Source organism: Vulpes vulpes, chromosome 8 (assembly GCF_048418805.1).
Source record: "Vulpes vulpes isolate BD-2025 chromosome 8, VulVul3, whole genome shotgun sequence".
NCBI lineage: Eukaryota > Metazoa > Chordata > Mammalia > Carnivora > Canidae > Vulpes > Vulpes vulpes.
This window is the reverse complement of record NC_132787.1, coordinates 91427899-91448286: the sequence shown is the minus strand read 5'-3', so window position 1 is coordinate 91448286 and position 20388 is coordinate 91427899. Positions and strand designations below refer to the sequence as shown.

The 20388-nt window shown below is 56.9% G+C and overlaps 2 protein-coding genes across 17 annotated transcripts in view; one reads left to right on the top strand and one right to left on the bottom strand.

Moving 5' to 3' along the window:
- Nucleotides 1-7148, top strand: part of DRC1 (dynein regulatory complex subunit 1) — a 44542-nt gene extending 37394 nt beyond the window's left edge. For 3 of the 5 annotated variants that reach the window (XM_025983968.2, XM_025983967.2, XM_072767474.1), the window contains one exon: nucleotides 1077-1340. In XM_025983968.2, coding sequence (XP_025839753.2) covers nucleotides 1077-1080 — 4 coding nt within the window. In that variant the 3' untranslated portion in view covers nucleotides 1081-1340. Of the gene's footprint in view, nucleotides 1-1076; nucleotides 1341-5354 lie in introns of those variants that run through there. The other 2 variants (XM_072767473.1, XM_072767475.1) reach the window with 1 other exon arrangement.
- The window catches only part of OTOF (otoferlin), a 215659-nt gene continuing 197463 nt past the window's right edge, over nucleotides 2193-20388 (bottom strand). For 4 of the 12 annotated variants that reach the window (XM_072767470.1, XM_072767469.1, XM_072767463.1 and 1 more), the window contains 22 exons: nucleotides 20038-20172; nucleotides 19209-19370; nucleotides 18895-19014; nucleotides 18286-18447; nucleotides 18009-18171; nucleotides 17365-17435; nucleotides 15736-15765; nucleotides 15193-15321; nucleotides 12858-12924; nucleotides 11867-12003; nucleotides 11609-11743; nucleotides 11133-11270; nucleotides 10467-10594; nucleotides 10173-10343; nucleotides 9150-9310; nucleotides 8272-8414; nucleotides 7803-7891; nucleotides 6106-6204; nucleotides 5738-5979; nucleotides 5456-5634; nucleotides 5248-5348; nucleotides 2193-3176 (listed from right to left, as the gene is read on the bottom strand). In XM_072767470.1, coding sequence (XP_072623571.1) covers nucleotides 2996-3176; nucleotides 5248-5348; nucleotides 5456-5634; nucleotides 5738-5979; nucleotides 6106-6204; nucleotides 7803-7891; nucleotides 8272-8414; nucleotides 9150-9310; nucleotides 10173-10343; nucleotides 10467-10594; nucleotides 11133-11270; nucleotides 11609-11743; nucleotides 11867-12003; nucleotides 12858-12924; nucleotides 15193-15321; nucleotides 15736-15765; nucleotides 17365-17435; nucleotides 18009-18171; nucleotides 18286-18447; nucleotides 18895-19014; nucleotides 19209-19370; nucleotides 20038-20172 — 2943 coding nt within the window. In that variant the 3' untranslated portion in view covers nucleotides 2193-2995. Of the gene's footprint in view, nucleotides 3177-4583; nucleotides 4787-5247; nucleotides 5349-5455; nucleotides 5635-5737; nucleotides 5980-6105; nucleotides 6205-7802; nucleotides 7892-8271; nucleotides 8415-9149; nucleotides 9311-10172; nucleotides 10344-10466; nucleotides 10595-11132; nucleotides 11271-11608; nucleotides 11744-11866; nucleotides 12004-12857; nucleotides 12925-15192; nucleotides 15322-15735; nucleotides 15766-17364; nucleotides 17496-18008; nucleotides 18172-18285; nucleotides 18448-18894; nucleotides 19015-19208; nucleotides 19371-20037; nucleotides 20173-20388 lie in introns of all 12 variants that reach the window. The other 8 variants (XM_072767468.1, XM_072767467.1, XM_072767460.1 and 5 more) reach the window with 5 other exon arrangements.

The following is a 20388-nucleotide window of genomic DNA, read 5'->3' as shown; positions in this document are numbered from 1 at the left end:
AGCCTTCTCTGAGATGTTTGGGCTGTGAGAGTGCCCCTTTCATGCCCATGGTCTTTGGCACAAGCTGCTTGTTGGACTATTCTTGGAAGCAGTGCCAAAGCCCACGATGGCTTCAGAGCCCACAGAACCCTTCCTTATGAATTTTCTTCTTTGTCTTAACAACCCCTCTGTGAGGTCGATAGGGCATAGATGATTCTCCCAAAAAGGAGACTCAAGACTGGGTGACTCTGTGACATGCCCAGAGCCCTGGGCTCTTCCCATATTGCTGGCCCAGGTTGTCCGGCCTGGGATGTAACACGGTGAGAGGAGGCGCCAACTGGGATAGATATTTGCTGGCCCCCATTCTTGCCCACTCCCGTGTAGTTGGGGCAACTGTTCCCATGGCCTGCAGAAGAGGAAATCTCACTCCCTCTGCTCCAAAGATTAGAATCCACTCATAACACAGTTGGTGGCTCTGCTCTGCTAGTATAGAATCTTTCACATGATGCTGAAGCCCTGGGCCAGGACAGCCTTGACACACTGGGCTGAGGGTAGGTTCTCACCAGCTGTGTGTGTGAGAGGTGACCGAGGTCAGCCACAAGCCCAGGAACTGAGAATGTGGCCCCACCATGGTCTCAGGCCCCAGGCCACACCTGAGCAGAGGATGTGGTAAGCCTTGGTGTCGTGATGGCCTGTTGGCCTGTGATACACATTAGAGGACTATGTGGTCCGTGCTTTCGTCCACGCTGCTGTGTACAAGAAGATGGGGGAGGAGGAGAGAGGGGGAGGGCTAGACTGGTGATGGGAAGCACAGGTGAGGGGGGGAGGGAGGATTTAAGAGAGTGGCTCAGAGCAGAAGGTTAAGAACATTACCAAAGGTTAGCTGGCTGGAGCAGAAGCCATACGAAAAGCTTTAGGACTTCTCTTCTAAAGGGAGGCAGACTGTGGGCTTTCCCCCAGCATCTGGAAGCCCTTGGGAAGAAATACTTGCAGAGATTTAGAGCCCTTAGGAGAGCCAACATGTGCAGCTGCCCCCAGAGGTCATGAAGAAGGAGGGCCCCGGGAAAATGTAATGACCTTTCCTTTTTCTCTTCCAGATAAACTCCGAACTGCAAGTTCCACCAACTCAGGTGTTCCGAGTACCCACAAAATAGAGCTGGGCCCCAAAAGGCTGCTGTGTTAAGGTGAATGCTGACACTGGCATTGGTGTTGGTGCTATAGCCGAAGCTGGCACATGTCACCCGGGGAGCTGCCTGGGACCACTCTGGATTTCCCAGAGCTGCTATGATCAGGCCTGTCAAAATAAGGCCATAGGAGGGGTCACCTGTATCCTGAAGTCATGATTAAAGTCTTTAAAGGTTGTGGCTGAATCTCTTCAAAGAGCTCAGGTCCAGTGAAATGCTGGCCTATGACTCCACCTCATGTCATGAGGGGACTTTTCCCCACCTCAGATTGTGGTAGGACAATAGGCCTGTCACTGTGGGATTGGACCTGGGCCAGTGGCATGGGACTCCCCTCTTGCATTTGGGGGCAGTTAGCTGTGAGAGGAGTCTGTGAGTGGAGGCTGGAGCTTTTGGGGCTCTTGCAGGGTCTTTTTTGTTGTTGTTGTTTTTTAAGTAGGCTCCACATCCATTGTGGAGCTCAGTGTGGGGCTTGAACTCACGACTCTTTGAGGTCAAGACCTGAGCTGAGATAAAGAGTTGGATGCTGGGCAGCCCTGGTGGCTTAGTGGTTTAGTGCCATCTTCAGCCCAGGGCGTGATCCTGGAGACCCGGGATTGAGTCCCACGTCGGGCTCCCTGCATGGTGCCTGCTTCTCCCTCTGCCTATGTCTCTGCCTCTCTCTCTCTAGCTGTGTCTCTATGAATAAATAAATAAAATCTTAAAAAAAAAAAGTTGGATACTTAACCAACTGAGCCACCCAAGTGCTCTAGGCTCTTGTAGGGTCTTAAGCCTTCAGACTGTCCTTGGGCCTGCAGGACCCTTTTGTTAAGCTTCTGGGGTCCCCAGTTCCACCTGGTTTAGTGTAAGGCTCTTCTCGTGGCCAGCCTGAGCAAGTGGCCCCATGCCTTAGGCCCTTCTTGAATCTTGGGCAACGAGGCTATTCAAAGGGGAAAAGCCAGAAGGGTCCAGCTAGTGATGAGTTTGCCAACCTCAGAGAGCTCACAAACTCTGGGCCCCTATACTGGTCCCCCAACTTGGCCAAATGGAGACTTGTCAGCTCAGTGTTTATTTTATTAAGAGAAAAATCACCACTCACGAAAGGAACAACAGCCAACAGAAACCAGGCTCTCACTGCGAGTACCACCTCCTGGCCTGGCCTCAAATGAGGGCCTGGCAGGGCGGGTGGGTACAAGGTTTTCACTCTCACTGCTCCTCATCTAGGCTTCTGAGCACTGGACCAGGCAGAGGAAGCTCTGGGAAGTGATAAAAACCCACAGGCAGGGCAGGGCCGAGGCTTGTGCACCCACCATGATGGCTCCTTGGACAGGAGGAGGAGCCACTCTGGAGGGAAGCAGGGCAGAAGCGGCCACCTCCACGCCTTAGCAGGAAGGATCTGGCCCTCATTTACAGAATAAGGACTGGTGGTCTGACTGCCCTCACAAGATTCTGTTGAGGAGGGAGGGTGATGCTTTTTGCTTATTCATTCTTTTTATAGCTCTGGGCACTGGCCCATGACAGGATTCTCAGTTAATTCTATTAAACCTTGACTCCTCCACGGGAAAGCCTAAGGGAGGATCTGGGGTGGCTTAAGGGACAGACCCCCACTCCTGCCCACCCTTCTCACCCACCAGGTGGGGACCAACTGAGTGGGACAGGGCCAGCAACAGGCTTGGGGTGGAGGAGGAGAGGGATGGGGTCGCCAGCCCAGCAAGCAGGAGGCAGGCTTCCGGGACTTGAGGCCACAAGGGTGGACACTGGGCTTCCCAGGCTCCCCAGGGAGACTGGAAAGTCCACACGCGAGGAGGGACAAAGGCCCAGGCCCAGGAGAGGAGCGGCAGCCAGGCCATGGGGCTTCAGGCCCCGATGAGCTTCTTGACCATGTAGCCGGGGAGGCTGTAGAGGAAGAGGGCAAGCATAAGCAGCCCCAGCAGCGCCAGCACGATCTTGATGATGAGCCACTTGTACCGCGTGCAGATGAGGTACTTGATGGACTTGAGGGGGTTGAGGAACCAGACAAAGGCGGTGTCAGGCCGGCTGGGGGTGAGGAGGGGGTGTGGTCAGGCAATGGGCCTCTCCCAGGGCACCCCATGCCCTCGGTCCTTCAAGATCCCCAACATGCCCTGTCACAGCCTGGGTTCCAAAAGTAGTGAGAGTGCTGGAACCGGGTGTGAACCCCTTTCTTAAGCACCAGGTTTGGGCTCTTTGTGGGATCCTCTGGTACCTGGTCCCCTCCCAAGGCCCTAGAGGGCTTTCTGGCAGCTGGGCGGCCATCCAGCCTCCACCTGGACACTGGTGGCCGTGGCTGCTCACTACTGAGAGGCAGACGCCGCACTGCCCACAGTGCTGATCCCTGGGAAGCTCCTCTGTTCAGCAGCTCCCCGTGTGTGCTCTGGGGCCGCCCCGTGTTGTCTCTGTGAAACCAGTGTCTCTCAGCCTCTCCCCCTCTGTGATGAACATGAGCATCTGTGCCCACCGCACCCTGCTCAGGGTCTGAGGAGCCTCCGTGGGACGCACGCCCCTTGCTGCTCTACCTTCTGCACAGCCTTCCGGCCAAAAGGTGCTTGCTAAGCTCTCCCCTCTGCTGTTTGTGTTTACAAAGACAGTAGGTTTTATAAGATGTCAAGATATAAAATTCAAGTACCGAATAGATTTTTTTCAAGCTCCTGTCCCACCGGCCCCGCAGAGGACACAGATCATGCCCTCCAGAGCCAGGCTCAGGGCACAGTGAGGCTCCCACCCAGGGCACCTGGTTTCCAGGCCTGGTGGTGATGAGCAAGTCAGGCTCCCATTTGAGCCTCAGTTTCTGTACTTACACAGTGGGGTTAATAGTGGACTCTGCCTCTGGGGTTGGTAAAGGGGAAGGAGACAAAGTGCACATGCTCTGCTAGGCATGGTGCCTGGCCCCCAGCTGCTCAGCAGATATTTCCTGGTCAGCAGATGTTGGCCGCTAAGCTATGGGAACGGGACAGGGTTCCTTACTGGCCTGCACGACAGAAAATGGCTCTGGGTTGGGAGATGGGGGCTGGTGGGAACCAGTGAGGCCTTGCTGGCTACTCCCAGCCAAACCTTTCCCCATCCCCTGTCCACATGTCAACTGCTTTCTGCCAACAGCACTGGGTTAGAGTCAGCCTGTCACAAGGACAGCAAGTAGTGTCATGCCAAGGATACTGGGTTGGCAACTTGAAAACCTAGGCTGGGTCTTAGCTCTAATCGGCTAGGTGACTTTAGGCAAGTTGCTTTGTCTCTCCGGCCTCAAATGCAATCATGTAACAGTCATTTTAGAGTCTATGGGACTGTTTGACAGCTTGAAAATTGCCATGTGTGCACGTGTACACGTGTGTGTGTGTGTGTGTGTGGAGGGGCATCGCATGTGCATGTGTGTGTGTGCCACATGCTGCCCAGCTCATCAGCCCTAGGTCCAGAGGAAGAAGTGAGGAGTACCAGAGCCAGGAGGAAGCCAGGCTCAGGCCCCCAGGATCTTCTTGACCAGGTAGCCAGGCACAGAGTAGAGGAAGAGGGCGAGGAGGAGGAGCAGCAGCATGAGCAGCAGCAGTTTGAGGAGCAGCCAGCGGTATGTGTGCCACAAGAAGTAGCGGGCAGACTTGAGAGGGTTCAAGAACCAGATGAAGCTCGTGTCTGGCCGCCTAGAGCAGCAAGAGGGCAGAGGCAGCGTGGAGAAAGGACACAGAGGATGAAGAAGGCTCAGGGTATGGCAGGGGCCTCGCAACGGGTTGGGGTGACCTTGGGCTGAGCATGTGCACCTCTGGGCACCTCCCCGGCCCTCAGGGCTGCCTGGGGCCCCACATTCCACCACCCCAGCTGTGTGGGCTAAAACTAGGAAGAGCATTCAGCTCTGCGACATGGGCCTTCCCTGGGAGAGGGGCTGCTTTCCTGAAAAAGTAGCCCGTGCTTTGGTTCAGAGGGAGGGGTGGATTCCGGTGGGGAGCAGACAGGGGAAGAGGCTCCCCCGCCCAGAGAGAGATAGAGAACACAGAGGTGCTTGCACAGCGGGAGCGAGAAGTCCAGAAGGTTCTTGCTGCCCCTTCCTGTTCCAGTGGCCCCAGGGACCAGCGTGGCAGGGGGGCCAGGCTGGCAGCACACTCACTTGGGTTTCTCTAGGGGGTCAGGTTCATTGCGGGCCAGGCCCACGGGGTTCTTCTCTGCCTCCTCGGCTGTCAGGAGATGCAACTCTGCCTCCACCTTGCCCTGCAGAAAGGAACAGAAGGATCTCAGCCCTCAGGCCAGGCGCCGGGACCCTCCGCACCCTAGCCCGGCCCAGGCCTGCCCTCTGCCCAAGCAGTGGCGGTCCCCACCGTGAGCTCGAACTCATCATTCTCATCGCGGGCCAGGAGCGGCCACCAGCCTTTGACGCGCTTCTGCTTGAAGATGGAAACCAGGGGCACGTCCACCTCCCCCGTGGCCATCTCCATGGTGCACTGCTTGGCTGTCTTCGCGCCCCGGGGGAACCGGTTCAGGTCCAGCTCGATGGCCCCTGTGGCAGCCCTGGAGTCAGCTCTGGCAGGCTGGGCCTGGTGGACCCCCCGCCCCCCAGGGTGGGCTCCCCTGCCCGCCCCCTCCGTTCCCCAGCCCTGCACCCAGGAAATCGTCCGCGGAGAAGTGGTCGGCGTCCCAGATCTGCAAGGTGAGCCGCGCGGGGATCTTGTACTCCGTCTCGTCCCAGGAGAACATGGACTCCTTCTTGGAGATGACAATCTTTTCCTCGGCGGCCAGATAGTCGAAGGGGAACAGGTAGCGCCAGTTGAAGTTGCCCTCGCCGGTGAGGGAGTGATAGTGGACATCCGTGTCCTGCTTGTCCTCCTGCTGGCCCTTCAGCCACCTGCCGGGGCCATCAGCTCCAGACCTGCAGCCACCTGCAGCGGGCCCCTTCCCTCCTCTCCTGCCCCCAGAAAGGTGGGCTCACCCAGCCCAGGGCCCCCCAACCCTGTCAGGGGCCCTCACCCACCCCCGCACAAAAATGTCGCTGGACTTCTCCCCAGTAAAGAAGTCATCGTCCTCCAGGACCACCTCGTCCGTGTTCCACACGATGACCCGGAGCTCGTACCTGGGCAGGGGAGAGGCTGGCTCGCAATCTGGGGGTAGGGGCTGTCCCAGGGTCTTGGGCATAGATGGGGCAGGTCACCAAGGGGAGTCCTGGGGACTCAAGGTGAGCATGAGGCCTTGGCCCAGATTGGGGTGGAGAGAGACAATTCAGGGAAGGGGGCAAGGAGGGGGAGCTGAGGGAACAGGGGGATGTTGGGGCCCTGGGTGAGGGAGAGACAGGGTCACCAGCCAGCCTGGCTGCTGTCAGGAGGGCCTAGGGGAAGCCTGTCTGGCTGCCACGCCAGAACCCAGAGCACACCCCTAGACAGGGAGGCTGACCCAGCTCCGGAGGGGCAGGGCCACTATTGGGGGGTGGCTGAACTCAATCTCGGTCTCCAGAGGCCAGAAGGCACTCCAGTTCTAACACAAATGTGTATTTAAACCCAGCTGCTGGCAGTGGACTCCCAAGGAATCTGGTTTCCTTTATGTCTTTGTCCTTGAAGAGGATTTTTCCACTTGAAGTTTACTTGTTATTATAAATCGGTGGTTACATTTCAACCATTCGGAGTGAGGTTGAGTGACCCCCTCCACGTTACTTGGCATGTGGTCCATGGCATTCCCAAGTTTACCCTGAGTCCCCGATGACACCATGGGGTGAAGTGTCCACTAGTGGCCGGCCCTGGGACAGCACACTTATGACAGACCTGGAGGCAATTCCAGGCAGAATTTGCTAATTTGTAGGACCCAGTACAAAATGGAAATGTGGGACCCCTTATTTAAAATTAAGAATTTAGGGGCACCTGGGTGGCTCAGTCAGTTAAGCCTCTGCTTTCAGCTCAGGTCATGATCCCAGGACCCACATAGGGCTCCCTGCTCAGTGGGGAGTCTGCTTCTCTCCCTCTGCCCCTCCCCCTGCTTGTGTGCTTATGACCTCTATCGAATAAATAAAATCTTTTTAAAAATTAAGAATTTAGATATTGCCATCTTGAAATAAACATGGGGCCGCTCTGATTGTGGGACCTGTGCTACTTCCCCATCCAGGCCCTGGTTCCAGGCACCACGGGTGTCAGAACTGGCAGCAACGCCATTCTGCCACTTTACAGATGGGAAAGCCGAGGACCCCGGGAGGCCGTGTGACCTGGCCAGGGCCACGTGGGAGAGGGAGGCAGTTTGCCCCTGGTCCTCTTTCCACTCTACCCACCCCCCCGCCCCCCGCCCCTTTCTGGGCACTCACTCCTGCCTATCTCCTCCGCAGGAGTTTTAAATAAAACCTGGCAGAGTTAATGACAGCCTGGAGTGGGGCCAACACAGAGCAGGCTCCGGGGTAGTGCCACTGGGAGGATGAAAGTCCACTGGGCGGTGCTGATGAGTGATCTCCTCACGCCTCACCTAGGGCACACTGGGGGTGTGGCTCTGCCTCGGAAAAGGGGACCCACCCAGGGCAGACCCCACTGCTCTCTCCATGGGTTGCTCTGTTCCCCCCACAAGGCCACAGGGGAAGCACCACTGACCACGGTGATGTGGGTGATCTGAGTCTGGGGCCCCTACAGGAAGGAAGGTCATGGAGAGGTGGGAGGGGTGGGGAGAGGAAGGCAATGGTGCTGGGCCCCAGAAGCTCACTTCTTGGGCTTCCGAGGGGAGATGTCCAGTGGTGTGCCGGGTGCTGGCATGTCCATGGGGAACATATCCACCCACAGCTCCAGGCGGCCCTGCGGAAGAGGGGGCATGGCAGGTCTCCCAATGGACTCCCCCTGCCCCGGAAGGCCAGCTACCCCCCACCAACCTTTGTTCCCTCAGGACCCAGTTCATCAATTTTCATCCTTGGATGCCAGAGTTCCTATGACATCACCAATAGCCAATCACAGCTTCTAAGGGAGACCCCTGAGGGCTGCACCTGAGCTGATGTGACTCTCACTTAGAGCAAAGACACACACCACCAGAGTTGCTGCGAAAGGCCATGGTGGGGAAGTGCCTGCCAGGCTTTTGGACATGTAGCAAACAGTATGAGGATCCATTTTTATGGGCTCAGGTGGGGACACCCTGATCCCAGATAGCAAAGAACCTCAGATCTCAGCCAGGTAAGTGTCACCTGCTCGATGCCTGGCTTGTCAGGGTTGAGCAGCGGCCGAGTCTCCACATGTTCGGGCACGAGGCGGCAGCCCACACGGGGGATGTCCTCCCAGTGCCTTAGGGCAGACAGTGCCACGTGCTCTTCTGTGGGCTTCCTCTGACCTGCGGGTGCCGGTGGGTCAGTTGCACACACAGCCTCAGCAGAATAAGAAACCTGTGCTAGGCTAGACTCAGGGGCACAAAGAGGCCCCTGAGCCATCACCTGTCCATCCCATCTCCTTTTTACTATTGGGGAAACTGAGGCACAGGGGGACAATTGGCTTGCCCAAGTTCTCAGCTGCCCCACAGGGCCCAGAGAGACTTGTGTTTTGGGGTTTGCTCTGCCTGGGAAACCTGAGTAGAGAATCCTGCTAGGCTGTGAGGGCGGGGACGGCAAGAATCCACCTCTTGGCCCAGCATCCTGAAGGTGGTCAGCAAGGGTTCCACAGCACACATGCCTCCCAATTCTCTGGGAAGCGCCACGTGCACAAAGGAATGGTGAGAGCCCAGGGCTTGGAGTCAGAGGGATCTGGGCCCACCTCTCATTCTGCCTCTGAAAAGCTATGTGACCTTGGGCAAGTCACTGAAACACTTTGGGTCTCAGTGTCCTTCTCTGCAGAATGGGGAGAACCATCCTACCCCACAGGAATTCTGAGATGGAGAAAGAAGACAACAAGTGGGCAGGTGCCCTGTAGGATGGGGTGGAAGGGCAGAGGCTGGCCAGACAGGAATGGGACTCTAGGCTGATGGGCAGAGGGTCTAAGGAGACCCCAGTCTAGACCTCAAGATCCTGCCCCAGGGATGTGTGGGTTCCTCTTGGCCTCTGAGGCCCCGTGGCTGTGTCCAGTGCCCTATTACCATTCTCGTCCTCGATCTCGGAGGGCCCAGTGAAGACGCGGTTGGACACCTTCACTCTCCCGGGGGGCCCAAAGTGGGGGCCATCCACTTTGCCCTCCTTGCAGAGGCGGGTCAGAATCTGGCTGGGCTTCATGGGGTCCCGCCAGATATTGTAGCCATGTCTGTGGGAGGGGCACACAGGCTTCGTGGGGCTCAGGGTGGGGCTGGGCCCATCCCCAGGCTGTAACTGGTTCCAACCAGTTCCCTTAAATTGGCTGCTGCCTTGAGTCAGCATGTGGGCCCCACCTGAGATAGGGTTGCTGGGGGCTGCTCCCTCCTACCCCAAGGCCCTAGCCTCATATGCCCAGTGTCTCAAGGATGAGCTTTCAGCATCCCCCAATGCAGCCCAGCCCATTCCCAACTATGCCCTTTCCTCCGGTACTTCAAAGACTTCCATGAAGACACTGATAACGAGAGAGGTTAGGGATGTGACCAGATTCACACAGCCTGTCAGTGCAGAGGCTGGCCAGGTCCCCAGTGGATTTTGCATAGCAGTGCCACCTCTCCTCCCAGCCCACTGTTCTCTCCTTGCCCTGCCTCCTCTGCCCCGGAATCCTCTGGCTCTCGCCTCGTCTTACAATCCATGGAAGAAGGCCTGGCCTGGGGCAGAAACCATAATAGAGCCACCTTCCCAAATCAATTCCTGAATCATATTTTCAGAGGCAAGACACTGCAGAAGCGCCCAGGCCCGGCCCGGCTCCACCTCCGGCCCCGCCCCATCACCGCCCCGCCCCGCCCCAGTCGTGCCCCGCCCTCTCCCCGCCCATCTCCGTCCTCGGCCCGCCCCATCCCACCCACCCCCTCCTGTCCCGCCCTCGCCCCGCCCTCGCCCCGCCCCGCCCCCGCCCTGCCCCGCCTCTGTCCTCGCCCCGCCCCCGCCTCCGCCCGCCCCGCTCTCGCCCCGCCCCATCCCCGCCCTCGCCCCGCCCCCGCCCCCGCCCGCCCCGCTCTCGCCCCGCCCCGTCTCCGCTCCGCCCCACGCACATGGAGTAGGTCTGGGCGATGCCGCAGGTGGCGCGGTGCTTGCTGTAGAAGCGGTTTTCCAGGTCAATCTTGGTTTCCCCAATGAGGTCGTCGGTGCCGACCAGGTCCCAGTCGTACACGGCCACCGTCAGCATGGATTCCATGGGGAAGGAGGCCTCAATGTCAAAGGACCTGGCGGGGTAGGGGTGGGGGTCAGGAAGGCGGAAGGGCAGGGCTGGGTGGGGTGGGTGGAGGGCCGGCTGGGGAAGCGGGGTGGGCAGGAGGGGCGGCATGTGGGACACCAGGGGGTCTTACTTCCCAAAGACAGGGTTGAGCTGCTTAGAGATGTAGTTCTCCTTGTCCCGGATGTCTGTCTTGCCCAGCCGGATGGCGATGTAGGGGTCTGCTTTGCCGTTGATGTCTGCGGGGTGCAGGTCCGTGGCCTGGGATGGGGGCAAGGTGCTCCTGAGCAGGCTCCCCACACACCCAGCTCACCTTCCAGTGCACTCGCGCCCTCCCTGACGGTCCCATGATGGCAAAGGGTGGGAGCGCTGAACCAGAGACGGGAGACTTGCTGCGGGACCCTGGGCAAGTCACACTGCCTGTCTCAGGTCTCTTGGCTTCCTCCTCTATAAAAGGTGGGAACCGAGGCGCCTGGGTGGCTCAGTGGGTTAAGCCGCTGGCTTCGGCCCAGGTCATGATCCCAGGGTCCCGGCATTGAGCTCCGCATGGGTCTCCCTGCTCTGGAGGGAAGCCTGCTTCTCCTTCCCCCTCTGCTCCCCCCTCCACTCATGCTCTCTCCCTTTCCTTCTCTCTCTCTCAAATAAATAAATAAAATCTTTAAAAAGAAAAAGGTGGGAACTAGATCAGATGACCTTCCTGGTGTCTCTCAGTTGGGGCTATCACTTTGCCACTGCTTTAGCTCCTCCTGCGTAAGGGGCCTGGGAGACTGTGGGGAGAGATCTGAGGGGGGAGTCTTACCCTGACCACATAGACTCGGACCAGCACATTGATGGGGTCATTACTGGGAATGCCCTGGAACATGCCATAGGTGGGGTCGTAGCCGGCTTCCCGGGACACGTCCTCTGGGAGTGGCACTTTGTACACGCAGAGGGAGCCCTGGGGCAAGGCAAGGTGGTCAGGGTGCAGTTCAGTTCCCATAGGCACGGCAGGGGTGCATTCAAAACAGCACCCTGCTGCTCAGGGTCCTAACCCTTCAGCCACTTGTGTCAGAGGGAGGTCTGGGGGTTCTGGAGGGAGTGGCCAGGGCAATGTTGGAGGTGGGACACTCAGGGCAGATGCTCTTTTATAATCAGCACGGAAATATTTTCGTATTTTGCTAATCAGTATAGCTAACGGTTCCACTTGACTGTCAGCCCCCGGCTTGGGGCTTGGGGCTTGGGGTGGGGAGAAGAGCTGGTGGGGGGGAGGCTCAGGGTTCAGGGCCTTCGCCTGACCTTGAACCTGCCCACGATGCGCTCCTCCTCAGTGGAGCCGTCCTCGTCATCTCCCGTCTTGCCCCGCAGCAGGTTGAAAGTGTGCAGCCAGTCCTCAAAGTTGTCGAACTCGGACTCCAGCTCCTTGGAGTACACCTGAGCAGGGCGAGGCCGTCGGGGGGACAGGCCATGACCACTGGCCTCCATCTCACCCCACCTGCCACTTCCTGCCCCAGGCATGACCCCACGCTCCTGGTCAGTCTGTTCCCAGACCCTCACCTTCAGCTCATCAATCTTGGGTTTCTTCTTCTCAGGGACTTCAGACCCCTGGCCGGCGCCGGGGCCCTGGGTTCTCTTTTTCTTCTCTTCCTTTGCTGCCTTTGCCTTCTCCTTGACCTTCATCGGTCCCTTCAGGCCTGGCCAGAACCAGAAAAGGAGGCCCAGGTCAGTTTGGGGGCAGAAGTGATGGAGCAGGAAGTTCGGGGTTGGAGAGCCAGATCCACTGCTAATTTATTTTGTTAATTTAATTTCTCAGGGCTCTGTGTGCTCATTCGTAAACTGCAGACAGTGCTCCCTGGCATGCCTGCCTCACACGGGGGCAGGGCACCAATAAAGCCACACTGGGACAGTGTATGAAGACTGCTGTCACGCCCTCTGGCAGGGTAGAGCACAGAAGGAGCATGGGTCTTGAGTCAGCACCGTGCAGCTCACTCTCCTCTCTGGCCTCAGTCTGCTTGTCTGTCACATTAAGAGGGCTGTTCCATATCAGCATTTCCCAAGCTTCGTTCAGTGGGACACCAGCTGTAGATGTTCTTGGAATGTTTTAGGAGCAAGGGTACATTGTGGTCAGATAAGCTGGGAAATCTTGTACATTGTAACTTCCATTTAGAGACTTATCATCACGTTTGTATATTAAAGGACTGGGAAGTCCTGTGCCTAAAGACCTGTTTAATCCATTTGACCAAAGAATCCTCTTTTCCCCTTGGAAGACCCATTATCATCAGTGTTCCATGGAAAGGGTCTGGAAGATGCTGGAGCTCTGAGCTCCCTTCCAGCTCTGATGTTCCGTGGCTCTAAATGTCTGTGGCTGCTGAACTGGTTCAAACACAAGCCACCCTAGTTGAGGCCCTACGCCCGCTCTTGGTGCCCAGAGATGGCTGGTGATAGCTGCCTGCAGCTGCCACGGCTACTGATGATAGTGGCGTGGTGGGCAGGAGAGCCAGCCCTCTGGGGGAAGGAGGGGAGGCAGAGACCCAGGTCCCAGGCTCACCCTCGGTGTTGTCCACCTCCTCCTTCTCCTCCACGTCAGTGCCTGAGACCTCTTGCTGCCGAAGTTGCTGCCAAAAGATGAGGTGAAGGGAAGGGAAGGTGGGCTTCTTGGGGAGGGGTCTTTTGACCCCACACTGCGGTCTGAGAATAGTCTTAAGGACTTAGAAACAAACTCTTTTGGGACACCTGTGTGGCTCAGTTGGTTAAGCGTCTGCCCTTGACTTAGGTCATGGCCCCGGGGTCCTGGGATCAAGTCCTGCTTAGGGCTCCCAGCTTAGTATGGATTCTGCTTCTCCTTCTCCCTCTGCCCCTCCCCCTATACCCCCTTCACCCCTGGCTCATGCTCGCTCTCTCTCAAATGAACAAATAAAATCTTTTAAAAAAAGGAAACAGAAACACTTTCTGATTGGGGTTCAAACTCATCATGTGCTCTGTGTAAAGTGGGTTAAAAAAAGTTTATGATGTGTATGATATGCCTTTAAATTGTATATCATTTAAAAATAAAATGCCTTTTAATGTCGATTCTTAGTGGTATTATACTTTTTAAAATGTAGACAAGTATAACGGAATCAGAAAATGTGTTTTAATGTTCTTTCCCCACAGTCCACCCTACCTGCTGGAAACCAAACCTCGGGGTTTCCATTAAGGCGCCACTTGGTGGCAACCTGTGCAAATGACAGGAGTAGAGATGAGACAATAGGCAGCCCCTTGGAGCTCCAGCCTGGGCAGCTTGAATCCAGGAGATGATGGTGGGAGAAGGTACGACTAGGGACCCCCCCCGCCCAAGGCAACCTCCTGCTCTTTAGAAGCTTTTCTGGACACACAGGCATGTAGCTAGAGATTACATTTCCCAGCCTCCTTTGCAGCTAAGTGTAGATATGGAGTCTAGATTCTGGCCAACATGAGTGGAAGTGGTATGTGCAACCTCCAGGCTGGCCCCTCAAGAGGGAAGGAGTACGCTTCCTCTTCTTCTATTTTATCCCTTCCTGTGCTCTGGTATTAGGACCTGAGGCTGAGCCACCTCTAACCACACAGATGCCAGCAACAAGCGGCAGGGTCTTGGTGCTTACCTCCATTATGTCCCCCTATCAGCCTAACACCACTCTCTGAGACATTATGTGAGAAAGAAAGAAGTTTCGGTCTTGTTCACACTACTCTAACTTGCTACAGCAGCTTAGCTGACTAACCTAATGTGGAAAGTAAACATCACATATAGCCTGGGTCACAGAAAGGACCTGGGGAGAGAGGGTGTCTGGATCAGCTCAGGTCCTACTGAGGCACAAGCCCCTCCTGGTCAGTCGGTAAGGCAGGGAATGCCCTGATCTGGGTGGAGAGAGACAGAGGTGGAAGAAGAGAAATGCAGCTTCTGGAATGTGCGATCAGCCTCAGGAAGAAGAAGCTACATGCATCCAGTAGGGGAAGAACATTCCATAGCCACAATGGCTGAGATGTGTAGAACAAAGCAACATAAAGAGGTACTAACCCATGGCTGTTTTAGCCTATCCATACCCTTCTCTACTCTTCCTCCTATCTGGAAGCAAATCTTACATGACTTCATCAGCAAATATTTGTGTTTCTCTAAGCTCTTCTTTTCATACTATAACCATAATACACCTTTAAAAGGTATTTTACCAGGCAGCCCCAGTGGCTCAGTGGTTTAGCGCTGCCTTTGGTCTGGGGCGTGATCCTGGAGACCCGGGATCGAGTCCCACGTCAGGCTCCCTGCATGGAGCCTGCTTCTCCCTCTGCCTGTCTCTCATGAATGAATAAATAAAATCTTAAAAAAAAAAAAATGGCTGAGATGTGTAGAACAAAGCAACATAAAGAGGTACAAGTCCTACTAAGAAATCATTGCTCCCTTTTGGCCTCTGCACGTGTTTCTCCTCTTCCTCAAAGGTCACCTTCCCTGTGAAGCCTTCTCTGACTCCCCCAGGCATTGGGATCTGCCTTTGTCATCACACTATGTCAGCTGACATGTCCATGAGGGCTCCTTAGGGCAGGTTATGGACTTATCTTTGGCCTCCACAGTACCTAGGATGGTGTCTGACTCATCACATATACTCAGGAGGTGTTTGTGGTGTGAGTGAAGTGAGTGAAGATGAGTGAAGACAAGAGAAAGCCTAGGCAGAGAAGGTAGACTGGACCGCCATCTCGGAAAAGGTGGGTCCTGAGCTAGAACTTCAAGGGTGTGAGACAAGTCTGTTCCCAGCTCATGTTAATGGAGTGGGGGAAACTGGCTCTGGTGGGGAATGGGAAAGAGGGGCCGATGTGGAGTTGGGGTCATCTCCCCCAGCCCTATTCCTTCTCAGCTCCCCAGCCCAAGCCCAAGGCCTCACCTCCTTCATGGTATCGATGGAAGCAAAGTACTTGGACCACCAGTCCAGCATGCTCTCATCTGGCTCCTCTTCCTCTGGCTCTTCTGCATTGCCCTTCTTCTTCTTTTTCTTCTCCTTCTCCTCGTCAGCCTGGAGGGTTGGCCAGGTCCAGAGTCCTGCATACAGCCCTGCTCCCTGGACATTCTCTGAGCCCTGGGCCATCCAAGGGTTCCCCATCTATTTTAACTATTTACTTCTGGGAAGCCCTAGACTCCATGAGGCTCCTTGAGGTCACCAGTGTCAAAGGGCCCTGTTTTGTGGAGGAAGGTACCCAGAGAGGGTCATGACTCGCCAGTTTGAGCTGCTGGCCAGGACATAACTGTCTCTCGAGGGCTTTGCTGCCTGAATGGTTCTCTCCCTCTGCCTCTTTGGAGGAAGGTACTGACCCCGAGCATCCAGGGCCTGGGGAGTGGCTCAGTCCCTGATGCAGCACCTCTTGGCCTGCTATCCTCTGCCACTGCAGGGTCCTCTCTCCCCAAAGCCCCCAGATGGCCCCACACTCACCACATCCACCTTGATGACAGCATCAGAAGTCTGTGGAGGGGAACCAAAGAGATGGGGACAAAATTAGCCCCCAGGGGCCTGAAGTGGTAGGCAGCCACCCAGCCAGGAGAGGAGAGGAGATGAGGGGAAAGAGAGAAGAGGAGAGGATAAAGCGAGAGCAGAGAGGGAGTTCATGCGGGGATGTTCACTGTGGGAGCCCCTGTGCTCTGTGGGCTTAGCGCTGACAAGAGCACACTGCCTGGTGAACCTGCAAGAGGTCTGCTTCATAGATGTTTCCCCACAGCCCTTCTTTTTTTTTCTTTTTAAAAGTTTTTTATTTATTTATTCATGAGAAATATAGAGAGAAAGAGAGGCAGAGACACAGGCAGAGGGTGAAGCAGGCTCCATGCAGGGAGCCCGATGTGGGACTCGATCCCAGGTCTCCAGGATCATACCCTGGGCTGAAGTCAGCACTAAACTGCTGAGCCACCCAGGCGTCCCCCCTACAATAGCCCTTTGAGGGTGGTGGTTCTCCACCCTGACTGCGTGTTAGACTCACGGGGTGGGGGGTGGTTACAAATGATCAGTTCCAGGTCTCTCCTGAGTCTAAATGTGGGGGCCAGGCACCTGCATGGCTGCAAACTTCCCAGATATTTTCAATGGGCATTCAGGGTTGGACAGGGAAGCTGACCTGTATGCAACAGGAGCTCAGTAATGCTAGCTAGACAAGGTCAACTGCCACTCTACTGTCCCCCCTTACTAGGGCAAGAGCCTGAAAACTTCAGTGGATGCACAGATAACTGCATAGCTGAAGAGGACCCTGGTGAAAACATCCCCACCAGAGTCCAGGGCCGGGGTGATGAGGGGGAAGCTCAGGTTCATGCTGTCTTCTATCTTTTTCACTGATGGTCTGAAGTTAGGGGGCTCTCCCCTGGCCTCAGGAGGAGCCCGCAGGGAGAAGTTCAGGAAGCTGGGAGCTGAGGGGGCCTGGCATCTCCAGGCATAGCCCTGCAGCAGTGGGCTTTCCTGGCAGTGCCATGGTAGGGCTGTAAGCCAGCCCCATCCTTCATCTGCTCCCCTTTCCTCAGACCCATGCTCCCTGCTAACTCAGCCAACTGCCCGGGACCCTCCGGGGTCAAGGACTGTGGGCCAAGGGAAGGTCATTTCAGACTGAGCTCAGACCTCAGAAGCTGGGAGGTGCCCCAGCTGTGTAAAAGACTTGAGGTCAGGAGTGGGGTGGAGAGAATGTGGCAGGGAGGAAGCCCACATCTGGCCCACCCTGCCCTGCAGACACCAGCTCTGCATCTAAATCCCAGATGACAGGCATCTCTCTGGCAGATAAATGGCCCTAGTCTCCAAACCAAGAGGCATAAGGAGCTTCCACCCAGAAATCTCTCCCCAGCCCGGGCCTAGGGAGGCTTGTTTGTGAATTGCTGGGATGAAAAACCAGGCAGTCTCTGGAAAGAACACTGCTGTTCATGCAGAACTGACAGTCTTGCATTCAGGGGCAGGTGCAACAGAGCTAGGATGGACTGCTTGCAGATGTAGGCAGGCTTAGCCCTCGACCATGACATGCCAAAGGAGGCGGCCCTGCTCCTGCGAAGTGTCACAGGTGCCCCCCTAGCGTGGGGCTGACGTTATGCGCCTTACCGCGTCCAGCTTCACCATGGTCTCCAGCTTCTTGACAGGCACCTCTGGCTCCATGTTCACCACGACTTCCCCTGTGGGGTGAGAGGAGGGGCCCCCATTGCACAGCACACGGCCACCCCGGAGGAGCCTGACTGTACAGAGAGACGGACAAGCAGACAGACAGGGAAGAACAGGAATGAGAGTGAGAATCAGAGGTGGCCAGAAGGACCAGGGGCCTAAAGCTGATCCTGGAGCTTTCTGAGGGAAGAGGGAGGGACAGGGCAGTTGAGAGAGAAAAGATAGGCATAAGGAGAGGGAGAAAATGAGCCAGAGAGAAGGCTGAGCTGCTGTGGAGTCAAACAGTGGAGGCTGGGCCGGGAGGGAGGCTAGAAGGGAGGCCTGGGCCTCATCCATAGAACAGCAGAGGAAGCCATCTGCCCTCCGGCCCTTGAAGAACGTGTCTGGCTCTGGCTCTTTCTCTGCTCCAGAGTGATGGGCAGCCAAAGGTAGCTTGGCCCCCAGGATGGGGCGTCCCCTGGCCTCCCTCATGCCCACTCGGGGAAACCCCTGGGTAGCCAGCTGGCAGCCTCGAGGCCTGGACTGTGGGCAGGAGCTGCTCCCGTGGGCTGATGGAGCCAGGCCTGGGCTTCGGGGTGTGGCCATACCCGTGGTGTTCCAGTTGGGGGCTGAGCGGTCTGGGGGCCTGTAGATGAATCGCCGCAGAGCGCTGACGGCATGGGAGCCCACCAGGGTGTAGCGGCCGAAGGCCCGGCAGTCCACCACTCGGATGTTCAGGGGCGGGTGCAACAGCTCGTTCTCTGGGAGGTCCTGGGGTGTTGACCAAGTGCATCCTGGGATCAAGGAGGGAACAGAGGAGCCACCCACCCCGGCCATACCAGCTGCACCCAGTTCTGTCTGGCTCTGCCTGGGGCCTGCACCCACCACTTCAAACCACTTGACGAGGGTATTGAAGTTGGGGTTCTTCTTGTAATTGTGGATCAGGGACGACTGCACTCCCTTTCCTGCACACTCGATGTCCACCCGCGGCCGGTCCACCTGGGCCAGGTTCACCCGCTTCAGGTCTCTCAGGCCCCAGAAGAGCACCTGGGGTGGGGGGAGAGGAGAGCCCCTCAGTCAGTGGGGCCCATTGAGGGTGGGCAGCGAGTTAGGAGAGGCAGGGCCAGGGGAACTGATGAGAGGCCAGTGTCCTCAAGGGGCTTCGGGGCTTTGGGTGGGCATGGGGACACAGACAGGAAGGCTGGGGAAGGTTCTGGACTTGGGGCAGAACGGGCAGGCACTGCAAGGGTAGGAGCCTGGCTCTGCCGCTGGCTCTGGGTGTGACTTGGACAGGTCACTTCCCTCCCGAGGACTTCAGTCTCCTTGTCTGAAAAATGAGGAGTGGTCTGAGGTTGCTGGAGACCTCCTGATGCCCGTGGTGGAGTGTGTGCACGTGAGCCTGGATGGGAGGAGAGTGAAGGGGCAAGGAAGCCAGAACGCAGCAGGGCCTGTCCAGGGCAGGGACCGGAAGATCCCCACTGAGCCCTCACGCACCTCGATTCGGTATTTGCTGAGCACGGGCCGGATGCCCACAGGCACGGGCATGATGGGACCTCGGTCCATGTCCACAGGGCCGTTGATGGGTGGCAGGTCCGCCTTCCCTGCTGGCCCAATCTGGGGGATGGGAGTCATAGTGTCACACTCTCCTTCCCCATGAGGTATTTGTCAGGTGCTATGGGGAGCCAGGGGCCGATGCCCCAGGTCCCCGAGAACCACGCTGCAGTGCCACAGTTTTGGTGAAACTGGCCTCACGGCAGGATGGGGAGGAGGGCAGCCCCCGGCCCCAGTGCCCTTCCCTGTGGCCCCACCTGCAGCAGCTCGAAGGCAGCCAGCAGATCCCCAGCCGTGGCATTGCCTCTGTAGATTTGGTAGTACTCGAGCTGGGGTGGGAAGCGGGGTGGGCAGTACGCCTCGTCGGCCATCTTCACCAGGGGCTTGGCAAAGGTCCGGCCCATGAAGTCGGCTTTGCCCTGACATGACAAATAACCCAGGTGGCCTCCCAGCGCTTGAGTTTACTGTGGATATTCTTCACACCTGGGATCTCATTCAGTCCTCACCACAGCCTCAGGAGCTAAGGGGCAGGTGTGATCACCTCATTCTACAGATGGGGAAGACCAAGTCTTGGGCCCATCACAGACCTGCTCAAGGCCATGCTGGCAGTGAATGGCAGATGCAGGACTCAGGACTAGCAATGAAATCTTCCCACGTCTAGTCCAGAGCTCTCAGAGTATCCCAGTAGCTGGAGGGGTGGCCCCCCAGCTCTGGAAGGGTCATCTCAATCCTTTGCTTCTCTACTCCAGAGTTTCCATGGAGAGCTGTGAGGCTGTTACTGACTGCAGCAGGTGTGGGCAGGGGGTTGGGGGACCCGGGGGTGTGGGAAGGCTAATGACAGCAGAGCTTGCTGGCACATGTCTTGATGACTCTGGGCCTGAGCTGGGCCTATCTGTGGCAGGATGTGTGGACACTCTGGCCTAGCTGTTTCCTGAGATCCCAGAGGCCCCCAGGATCGGGAAGGGGTCAGGCTGCAGTAACAGGGCAGGAGGAGGAGGGTCTGCTGGAGGGTCTGGTCCCCCGCAACTCCCAGCTTCCCAGCAAGCACCCTGACTGAGGAGCCCTGGGGCTGGAGCCTGTCCATACCATGGCGTCCTGGTCATAGATCTCGATGACAATGATAGGGGGATCATCCCTCAACTCATGGGCTTCACCATAAAGCTCCAGGTTGTCAAATACCAGCATCTGGTCCCAGGTGGGGCACAGGGTCTCATTCAGCACCTGCAGCGTGGGGCAGGGGGGATATGGGTAATAGGTGGTGGTGTGTGGGCACGTACATGAGCAGGAGTCACCCAAATCACTGTGACTTCCAGGGACTCCGGGGACAGGAGGGTCATGTTCCCTGACTCTTCCCAAAAGCTTAAAATGAAGGCCTACATGAGGCTGGCTCCCAAGCCCCCCCACCCCACCATGTCTTTCCTTTCCTTTCTTCTGTGT